This window comes from Etheostoma spectabile, chromosome 8, assembly GCF_008692095.1.
Source record: "Etheostoma spectabile isolate EspeVRDwgs_2016 chromosome 8, UIUC_Espe_1.0, whole genome shotgun sequence".
NCBI classification, from domain to species: Eukaryota; Metazoa; Chordata; class Actinopteri; order Perciformes; family Percidae; genus Etheostoma; species Etheostoma spectabile.
In genome coordinates, this window is record NC_045740.1 from 4,408,925 (window position 1) to 4,420,761 (window position 11,837).

The 11,837-nt window shown below is 40.9% G+C and overlaps 1 protein-coding gene across 3 annotated transcripts in view; it reads left to right on the forward strand.

The window, feature by feature from the left end:
- The window catches only part of LOC116694290 (cyclin-dependent kinase 17), a 31,474-nt gene that overhangs the window by 1,696 nt on the left and 17,941 nt on the right, over positions 1–11,837 (forward strand). For all 3 annotated transcript variants that reach the window (XM_032523926.1, XM_032523928.1, XM_032523927.1), the window contains exon 2: positions 10,353–10,501. In XM_032523926.1, the coding sequence (XP_032379817.1) occupies positions 10,375–10,501 (127 nt within the window). In that variant the 5' untranslated portion in view covers positions 10,353–10,374. The remainder of the gene's footprint in view (positions 1–10,352; positions 10,502–11,837) is intronic.

The window sequence follows — 11,837 nt, forward strand, 5'->3', positions numbered from 1 at the left end:
GAATGAAAAAAAAGTTCAAAGTTAGGCCTGCACGATTTGGGGAAAAATATCAATCACAATTTTTTAGCTCAGAATTGATATCACGATTCTCTGCCACGCTTTTTTTCTCATGAAGAGTAAAACAGGTGACTAAAAGGCGCTCTGTCATTGGCTGAGGGTGAAGACCGGACCTTTGTGAGAACCTAGAAGGGAGAGCATTGCAGCACTTGGGAAGCCTTTAAAACTATATTTAAAACTCACAGAAGAAAGAAGTAGCGTTCGTGATGCAGTTGGCTCGTAAAATTAAATGAGAATCAAAGTCAGTAAAAAGAAAGAAAGAATCGAAGCCATTTAAAAAGTTAAATTGCGAACAGGGGTGAATTGAAGGTGCGATTTTATAATGATTCATCATGCAGGCCTACTCAAAGCACTTGCTTTCACTTCTTGTGAGCAGGCTTCAGTTTGACAACCTTAAAGATCTTTATCATTCAGAAGCTTCAGTAAGGTGTGTCAGTTTTTGGGCTCAAAATACCTCATGTTGAGCCTGGTACCTACAGGCGGGGCGGGAGATGTTGGGGGTCTGTGAACCTGTGTGTTTTGGTTTGCCTTGGGGTCGTTCCCATGGTGAAGACCTTGGGGATGGCGGTGGCAGAGTAACCTGACCCGCCGTGAAACAGCTGTAGCCACGCGTTGCTGATCCCTTGAGTCTCAGTGCAGATCAGATGATGGTCCAGTGTGTGTGGGTGTCTGTGTGGGAGTATACACATGATGAATGGATGTGTTTTTGCCAAAGATTCATTCTCTACTTTTGAACATGCAATTATACACAGAATAATTTCAAACCAAACTTCATAGACTTTTTTGCCGATTTTAATTCTAGAGTACAAGGTTTACAAGTGTGTGTGTTCTCTCTAAGTGTGTGCAAGCGTATGTATAAGCGGAAGGCCAAGACAGCTGGCTGAAGGTTAATGTGTCACAGCTCGCCGGGGAGCAGCTGCTATGTCACAGGCACCACTCCTGTCTAAAGATAGCCATGAATACAAACTTCCTCTTTTCTTTGCTGCATTTACACAAGAACTCTGGCACCAACATGCAGCTCAATCCCCTCACATGCAGTTGCCCCACTAGACAAATGGTGCTGCTTGCAAGTTTGGCCGCCTCGGTCCACTCTCTGATTCTCGCATTCTTGTATGTGTTTGGTGGTAGTAAAGACCCCACTGCAGTCATTGAGCCAGCTGGCTGGGAACCTCTGATAGATTTATACAGCAGTAGCTTACACCACATATCTGGGTGGTGGCTGAAACAGGTGAGGGACAAATCTTTCCTTTTTTTTCCATCACTCTTGGCTGAATTTGCAAAGCTGTTTGAACACTTGTCTGTTCTTTTTTTGGAAGCAGCACACACACACACACACACACACACACACACACACACACACACACACACACACACACACACACACACACACACCCCTTCGTACAGTCAGCATAGCTTCACATATTTGACGAATGCTGAGGTGTTGATAATTAAGTTCTCACTGGTTTATTAAAAGACCATGTTGTTAAATCCATGTGTTTGGTTTTTTTAATTAGAGGAATTAGAAACCCCCAGGCTCACTCTACCTTGGCTTAGTAGGTTTTTCTAATCAGGGATTGAGAAAGTAGTATGTTCAACAGCTAAAAATAAGTTCCTTCCTAATGAAGCTATAACAGAAGGACCACAATGGTGTGAGTGTTTCCATTTATTGACATCCATAACAGATTGATCAACAAAAAACAACAACTAACATTTTAATAATCATTCAGCAAGCTAAAATTCCAAAGATTTGCTGGTTTGAGCTTCTCAATTGTGATGATTTCATTCTGTTTCATATTATTATGAAATTAATATCTCTGTGTTTTAGACTGTTGGTCAGACAAAACAATACGTTTGAAGACGTCAGGGATCTCGGAAATTGTTTTAAATATCTTGTGACATTTCATTAGCTAGAGCTGATTAGAGCTAAAACAATTAGTTGACATATCACCAACAGATTTGACCATCGATTAATCATTTCTGTGTTTTTCAACCAAACAAATAACAAATAATCTTGTGTTCCATGCAGTCCTAACACAGACAGAAAAAAACTCAGTTACAAATAAGATGCCATGTTAACTTTCTGTAGGGTTTTTCTTGCTGTAACACATACACTGTGCCTGGCACTCAGGCTGTCTGAAATTACTACAAAGGCTGCTGAGAGCGGTTTGTGTTTGCAGTTTGATTTGAAACTGATAACCCCATCCAGCCGGCTGCCCCTAGTTAGATAGCAGCGTGGCCTGTTGTTCCCTTTAAAAGCCAGCCATTAATTGTGGCTCTCTCTGATGCTAATGCTCTGCTCACAAACGGACGCCAGGTGACTCGACTCAGGCTTAGATCAGATGAGTCTCCGCCCGGCCGATTATCTCTGTAATGAGCCAAACAGGCTTTTTATTTACAATAAATAAAGACTATCAACGTATCAAAACACATATATTTATGGGGAGAAATTAACACCTACAATCTTGTAGCTGTAAAACTTCCAGGATCCAGTCTGAAAATTTGTTTTATTGGTTCCTCATTTTATGGACAAAGGATTATAATCACAAATCACAAAAATGAAAAATGGATTACATTGGCGTGACATAAGTCTGCTGCCTGGGTTCACAAGGCTTATCTGTCACAAGTCATGTGGGCTTTTCCTCCCATTCATAACTGTGTTATCATGTGAAGTGTAAGTGGCGCTTTAGATGTATTATTTTCATATGAATGGTGTGTTTAATTTAAAAGTCGTCGTTATTCGTGACATATTTATAAAGGGAAATTATTACAACACACTGTATGTTTTTGTGATTTTCCCATTTTGTTTTCTTAAAATCATTTTGGGTTTATTTGTGTATTTTAGGGTAATCTCAGAAGGTGCCCACATTGTGTAAATACGTCAGCCTAAATGTAGAAAATTGATAACAATGGTAAAAGAAAATTTTCACTAACCTGACGTGACATATGGTTAGTAAACAGAACCATCTGAGAAGCTGTCACTGGAAACTGTTTGGAAAAGTGCAGGCACAAATACATGCCGGTGACTGGATGAACAATCGTTCTATCACGTCCTCCACTGTTTTAAACGAACTGTCGCGGCTGTCACACACGTAAACCACTGATTAGTTCGGTAAGCTGTAACCTAGTTCAGACACAAACCACTACTTGAAACCTGACAAGATACATTTTCGTGTGAAACGTGATCCCGTGATTCTTGCGTGATCTTGTGATTGAGAATCCAGCTGCCGTGCCAGGTAAGTATTTCACTGTACAGATTAGGAATTTGTAGGCTGTTCTACAGTAACACCTGTTCTTCCTGGTGTCTACAAACTATTATTGCTCAGGTAACTATTAGGGCTGGGAATCACCAGAGGCTCCACAATCCATTTCTTATGTCATGATGCAATACTATTGCGATTTTAAACATATTGCAATTTAGACCTTTTTTTCCAACTTAATAATGATGTCCTCTAAAAAAACTTTGTCAACATCTGTTTTATCTAAAGAAGATAAATTGCTCTGTTTGTTCTTCTCACTTAATTTTTATCTAGTGAACTGAAAAAGCAATTTATTGATTTTATTATTCTGGACACACACACCAGCACAAACCTGTCTGTCGGCATCACTTAAGGCCTTTTTACTGTAGCCGCAGCCGAGCTGGTGTGTGCAAAGGCAACGTAATGAGACGTAACTATTTTTACTTGTGCGTGGTGGTTGCTACACTAGTTGCAGTCTTCTCCTGAACAAAAGTGGCGCTAATGAGCAAAGGCTACAGACTTTGCTATTTCTACGTACTAGAAGAAGAAGATAACGGTAAACGACGGCAGAACTGTCAGAAGCATTGTCGTCAGTGCTTCGTTTTGATTTGATGATCTACTTGGTCGGATCAAGCCTTTTATTTCATCACAAAATAACTCATTTTAACCCAACAAGTTTACAAGAGACATGCAATCAGTCTGAGAGTCTTGGCATCCGATTGTTTGCAAACTCGTCCAGGCTTACTGTTTCCGCTTTGTTGCACGCCGATGAAAAAAAATAAATAGTGGTGCATGCTGTCACTCTTCGATTGCGCATGCTCAAATGTAAACAGTTTACGGTATGACGTGTCATACCCGATGAGAATCGAGTCAGATGTTAGTTGCGCATACTCAGATTTAAACAGTTTACGGCATAACGTGTCATACTGAGATTTGTGAAATCCATGAAATAATAAACTTTTTTAATTGCATACAATAACAAGATGGGAATCATTTCAAAAATGTATTAGCTATCTATGATTGTTTGATTGCAAACGTTAGCTCAAAATGCCATTCCAGCCTTTGTTGTGTTTAGTTGCCAGCTTGTAGCTAAGCTAGCAGTCCTTTCAAAAACGTTTTAGCTATGGTTGGTTGTTTGCTAACGTTAGCTCAAAACGCCATTCAACTGACAACCTTTGTTTGATTGCTAACTTGTGGCAGTGAACGAACTTGGTTAAGTATGTTTAATTTTAGTGTGTTGATATTACAGAAGTCTCTCGTTAGCATCTTGTGTGCTACTTGTCGCAAAGTGACGCATGCGAAACTCACATCTTCACTCGTCGCAAAGTGACGCATGCGCCACTCAAATCTGCACTCGACTTACATTGGGGAGTGACATGCCCTCTTTGCTCGCGCACTTAAAATCCTGGTGCGCCAGCTAGATCTACATCATTTTGACGTCACATTTGCGCGCCACCTTGGGTGCGGTTAATATACCAGCAGATTTAGCCCTGCGTACCAAGGTGACACACGTGTGAATGCAGGGTGAGGAAAAAGCGTGTGTCACAGGCAGGATTGAAAAGAGAAAACATTTGATGACACATCTTACTGTTGAATTATAGCCTCACCTGCTGCAGCATGCCTGCCTGGTTGTCATGCTCAGCTCAGCACCACGCAGCACACCACCACCACCTACGTCTCCTGAAAAAGCTTACTTTTTACTGGGCACAATGCAGCCTTTATATAAGACCTCCATAATGGGGCCAGTTCCTTCACTCATGTCCTCATTGTCTTGGCCAGGATGAGAAAAGGCTGCTCTTTAGAAAAGCGAGGCTGAGCTCACCCGTGAATCATGCCAACAGTTACGCTTGTTCGCTGTCTTCTGTGTGCGAGGCAACCAAGGGAGGAGAGGCAGACGGTTTTTGCAGTGATGTTAGGTGGTTTACTGAACCTTGTAGGGGTCACAAAAAGGTTGTGACCTTCATTTTCCTGTTTCTGTGGGTGGCCCGGACAGCAGGCACCCTGCAGCACTAATGGTGCTGTGGTGCGATTGGTTCATCTAGCACAAGTGGGACAATTGCACAGACCTGCATTGATGGTGGCTTATGGAGCTCTAGTCTGGCATTACAGGGCTGTCGTGGGGGGTTGGTGGTTTCTCACAGCAGGAACTCTTCCCCTTTTAAGTAGCCCTCTGTCATCATCATCAGCACAGTCTCCGTTTGCTCATAGCAGCCGCACGAAAAGGACAGAATCTATATGAACTGTGAAGCGAGAGTTGTGTTATTGTAAGTATTGATGGCTGGTTTAGGGGATGAAAATGCTGATGTAGTTGGGGGGGGGGGGAGCTGCAAGAGAGGAAGGGGGGTGAGGGTTGCTATAGGGTGTGAGTTGAAAAATCAGCATGCATGCAGTCTCCTGCAGTGCTCTGCAGCTTCAATATGGAAAAAGCAGTGGGGTTGCCGTGGTAACAAATCTAGAATCGGCGCAGCCCTCGGACCCCTCCACTTCAGCACCCCCTCCTCCCCCTGGCCACCTCCCAGCAGATCTGGAGCTCAGACCGGCCTACTTATGGGAGCAGGGATAAGGCTTGGAACAGGGATCATGTCCAAAACTCCACACTCGATCCAAGAGCAGGATCGTGGCCCAGCAGATACAGTTGCACAGTAGACAGCCCCCCACCCCCCCCCCCCCCCCCCCTTCTCTACTGCCGTTAACTTTCCGTTGAACTCGCAGAAGTGATTTGTATCCACAGAGTCTGCTGGATTGTAGGTCATGTCCCAGTTATTTATGAGATGTTAATGTTCTCCCTCATGTCCCAATCATATACAGTATATTCACAAATTAAAGGAGAAATCCGGCCGATTTTTACCTGAATCTTGAGCGTTTAATGTCACAAGTACTGTCGATAGGGGAAAAAAATGACCGAAATCGGTGCTTGCAAACTCGAGTTTCTGCAGCTAATTGCCAAAGCTCCCAGTTAGTTAAAATGTCAGTTGTAGGGGCATGTTCTAAAGAGTGCCTTTGTGCCTCTTAACAGACACAAAATGCAATTAAAATGTATGTGCAACATGAACAGGGCCCTTACGTTACAACAAGATGGGTTTTCAACTCAGAAATTGTGAAGAAATGGTTTAAATTCAAAGTTTGTACTGTCCCCTACCTCATAATTATCAAGCAACATCGCCCTTATTTTTCTGATTAATCCTATAAATCTATGAAGAGTCAGGCTCCTAGAGAAAAGAGGAACATTTGTCTTGCCAACCAACAGTCTTAAAAACTAGAGATCTGCAATGATTTAAACCAAGAAAAGCAGCCAATCATGATTAATAAACTGGAACAAGCAAATATGTAGCATTTTGCTTTATTAAATGACTAAAATAATGAATTGATAACCAAAATTGCTTTTAATTTTGTGTTGAATCATTGACTAATAATATAACTGTATATCAAGCTGTTGAAAGAAAGACAGTTCCTGCAAACTCAAAATGTATAACTCTTAAGTCTGATGAAGTTGCCTTCAACAGTGGTGAATAAATAGTTTTCCATCAGTTTCATGAACTGAGTGTATTGCTGCAGCAGGAGAGTGGGTAACGCAGCAAGCTGTTCAGGAGATGACAGACTGCTTGCCCCATGCTGGAGCTGATGTGTCATGAGGGGGACTGATGTGAAGCTGTTGTGACAGTCGAGTTGATGTTCTGCTTCATCTCGGTTCCTTGAATAATTAGATTGATTGCTGCTTGACTAAGAGCACAAAAGGGCAATATAGATGATGATTATACAAAAAACATATAGTGGAATCCCTTGTACTTGTACTTAGAAGATGTGCCCTATTTGCCAAATTTGATGTTGCGACAAAGACAGTTGGTCAGAATAAAACCAGGAATGTCACGCTCACATGGTACTCTCAATCCAAACCACACAACCAACAGCCTTAAATGCATTTTACTGTCATGTTACATGATTTTTTGATATTCAAGTATAGACTTTTCAGCTACCTCAATGCTAGCTGAAGGTGCGAATATATGAAGTTTCCTTGTTTAGTTTAAGTGCTCATTTGATCTACAGTTTAATATTTCGTCCATGCACTGTCCTAGTTTGCTTTGGCCTTTAGCCCAGTTCAGACAGACTGCTGCTGCTGTTCGCTGTGTGGAGGGAATGGGGGCAGGCTCATTGCCTCTTAAAACTTTGTACCGACTTTTCAAATTGTACAATTTCTGGGGTGAGAAATGGGCCATGCAGCTGCTGAATCATTTGTATCTTCACAAACAAATGTTTTTGGGCTGTTTTAATGCGAAATTAAAGCTTTTAAATCAAGGTGCCATGTTTGAAAGACAGTTTTACTCTCTGATTGGCTGCCGCTGTTATGTTTTTGGTCTCTGTTATTGTAATTCTTTCTCTGCTCAGACTTTTTTCAAGTCAAATTTGTTTGCCAGTGTGAGCCGATGCTCACATCTCCACTGAAATAATCAACGACAACCGCTGAAGTCGTTTATCGAGCACAAACGCCAAACATTCTTTGTTTCCAGCTTCTCAAATTTGATGATTTGCTGCTTTTCTCTGTTTCATATTGTTGTAAATTTAATTATATTTTTGGTTGTGAACTGCTGGTTGGACAAAACAAGCAATTTGAAGCCTTTTAGTATTTAATGGCATTTTAGATTAACTTCAAATTGAACAAATAACTGTCAGGAGAGTTCATAATGAAAAGTTAGTTTCAACCCTTATATGTACAAGTTGTCTGTCATGCTTTTATCCTGTTATTCTGTGTATAATGAAACTGACAAAATTAAGTTCAAATCATGGCTTCTTAAAGGACTAGTTCACATATTTTTTCAAGTGTGTCTTCAAACAAGATTCACATGCCCATATTTACTACAAAACGTTTTTTCTTTTGTCTTTTTTTTTTGTCCATACTCGCCAAGAAGAAATCCCTCCCCGCTGCAATTCCAATGGAGGAGACGGCGAACAGTCCTCGCTTTATGCAAATACATTCTTAAGTTAAGCAGAAAATAATATGAGGCTTCTACAGTCTTACATACATAATACATAAATCAAATAGGTATATTCTAAAAGTATTGCTTTTTTAGTTCCAATTAGCTGTAGTTCAAGAAAATGCAGTCTGAAGTAGCACAAAGAGGGAATTCAAAAAAGAGGGATACTTTGGAAGATCCCCACTTAATTTGTCGCATAATTACTTCTGTTGAACTTTGAATGCCTTTTTACACAGAATGAGGACTGTGGGTTTTGTAGCCGACTACATACATTAAAATCTCACAACTATTTACGGCCAGTGTGGACAAAAAAAGAAGTAACCGCAACCAAGAACTCTCTGTATAGCCATGCAAGTGTTGTTTTATGAAAGAACCTATCCTTTAACCGATGATTCAAATCATCACCATTTAGAGAGCCACCTTATTTTCAGCCATATATATCCTGTTCCCCCACCATGTTCTCATTATTTGGCTTAGGCTGTGTGAAACAGTTGCATCTCTGAGCAGAATTCTGGTTATGAGTGATATTTGGAAGACAAAAGGCTGTCAGTAGGCAACAGGCAGCAAGCCCTGAGGGGCTGTACTACATGTGTGTTTTCATGTCTGGCTTTAGTCATCATTGTCGCAGACAGACACTTGTCCAGATCTGCAGTAGTAGTGGAGTCATGATCTCTACATTGAGGTCACAGGGAGAGGCTGCTCTCTCTCTCTCTCTCTCTCTCTCTCTCTCTCTCTCTCTCTCTCTCTCTCTCTCTCTCTCTCTCTCTCTCTCTCTCTCTCTCTCTCTCTCTCTCTCTCTCTCAATTTCATGTTGCTTTATTGGCATGACAAAAACTACATCTGTGTTGCCAAAGCATGAACAAGAACAAACATAAATAAACAACAACAAGGAGTAAATACATCTGATATAATAAAACAAGTAAACAGCATACTTATGATATAATTGTTGATACTAAACAAATGATGTGCATGTCCCTCAAAGGGTACGTTAAACAATAATAAAAAAAAATAGAAAAAAAATAAAAATGGAAAATATGTAAAAATGTTCTACTTATTTAGCCTTGTATTGTGGCATGAAAAGACATATTTAGCTGCTAGCCATGCCGTAATTTTATCTTCCTCTAATAAAAAAGAAGCTGTTTGTCATCAGTATAGTGAAGCCTGGTATATGTTTTTCAGATTTTTGGAAATATTTGATTCTTAGGTCTTCATGTTTGGGACATGTACATAGGAAATGTAATTCTGTTTCGATATCCTGGTGGCAGTGTGTACAGACAGGTTCCAGTCTTGGTCTCCACACTTTTAAATGTCGACCTCTTTCAATTTCCAGCTCATGGTCACTGACTCTGTATTTTGTTAAAATTGATATTTCTTTTGGATTTTTTGTTTTTTGTTTGCTCTCTCTCTCTCTCTCTCTCTCTCTCTCTCTCTCTCTCTCTCTCTCTCTCTCTTTTTCTCACACACACTATCTCTAGCTCTCACATTTAGTTACTCTCATGCACATAGTAAATGCGGCTGGAATGTGTGATGTGGACTCGACGTGGCTCAAGCTCGTCCTGCTCCATTCAGGAGCAAATCCCCCTGGTTTAGGATTTGCTTTTACAGTCCGGTGTGCCAGGGACCGTACTCTAAACGCAACCATAAGAATCTTTCACCTACTTGTCATGTTTTCCCAGGAGGAGGAATGTAAGGTAATGTGCCACAATGAGCTGAGTCATAATTAACGTCAGAGTTGTCTGGTGATGAAACGTCTTTTGATTTCAGTTTGATTCTTTTATGTAGGATTGTGAAACATGGCTGCGGGCGGGTGAGGTTTATTCATTTGAATTAAAGGCAGTAACAGATTTGGTCAATGAAATGTCAAGGCCCGCACAAACACTAGTGTTTTACCTACCTGCCCAGGGACTACGGGCTGAAAATAGCAAATGTGCTACAACCTGGTGCAATGCAGCTTTTCTTGTTCTTATACAAGGTTAATGTTTGTTTGTGCATTACCTTTTCAACAAAATTCTGTAACTAAAATAAGCTGTATCTATTCTTACATGGGTTACAACCACAACTAACATGTTGTTTTATTTGTCATCCTCAGGCCTCCCCTTCCCGAGAGCTCCATGGAGAAGATGAAGCGGTTCAAGCGGCGTCTCTCTCAGACGTTGCGAGGCAGCCACACCATCGACGAGTCGCTGTCTGAGCTGGCAGAGCAGATGACCATCGAGGAGAACGGCCTGAAGGACAGCGGTGAGTTTTAGAAATAGTTTAAGAGTTTCTCAGTTTTCTTTAACATACCGGTAAAAACGCAAGGATTGTATGATTCTGTATGTTATGGCCATTACTTAGAATTAGTTTTTCCTTTGCTTTCCATCATTGGCAAATGGTTCTAAATACTGCACTACCCATGGGCCACAACTGACCGAATCAGTTTATACATTCAGAATGCCATAAGCCCTTTTCAGACATGGCATCTGTAATATTGCTGGCTTCATTCATCTGTTACCTGATATGATACTAATGATATGAAAAATAAAATTGTTCTGAGATGCTACATTAGTTATGGATTTTTAAAGTTTTCCTGCAGTTAAGTGACTTATTTTCAATCTCCATCGCTAAGGGCAAGCCATGGTTGGTTGTAGCAGGAAAACTACTGTGATATGGCCCCACACACACACACACACACACACACACACACACACACACACAGAATCAGCAGTCTGCAGGTTTTCACGTCACCTTTTGGTATCGCCTCAGCTTGCTCTGAACCTTGACTGAGGTGGTACTAAAACGTACCTGTTAGCAGGTATCAAGGACTTTTTTTCATAATGGAAAACCAAAGAGTTGAGGCGAGTCGGTACCATGCAGTGGAAAAACGGCATAATTGAATAAGGGACACTGTAGTCTAACTTTTATTATTAGCAAACCAAGTTGCCATGACTTTTTTTTTTTTTTTGTATACAGAAAAATGATTCAGATTCATTCAAACACACCTACTGACGTGTAAAATTTCCAGCACATTTACATAATTAAGTACATCTAACACTAACCGGAATCTGAAAGTGGATTGAGGTTAAACTGCTGAATATGTTATCTAGTCTAATCTATGCTTAAGCTCGCCATAGCGATACTCCACAGAATTTTAAGCTTGCTTGAGTGTTGGGAGTCGTGGTTTACCTTTGTCCTAAAGCTTTAATGTCATTGATATTGACTATTCAGCAAGTTAATGTGACATTTACAGAAATAACTTCACCAATCTATATTGTCTGATATGACTATTTATGTTTTTGTTGGACCACTCTGTTCCACACCCGCAAAGATTGTCGTTGAGTCATCTTGATCCTACTGAAGGTTGTCGCCTCTAAGGTGTCAATAAAAGCAGAGTGGCACAGCAGCTTAACTCTGCTGATATTCACAAAATCCGCAGGGAGTGAGGGAGGGAGCATGACTCGATATGCTACCACATTGTTGCCATGGTGCTCAGGATCTGGAAACATTCTAGAGTTTCCATGACATTGCCACGGCAACTTGGATGACTTGGTGAAACCAGTCTGGCATCTTGATGCATCCCCCCACCCCCCATTCT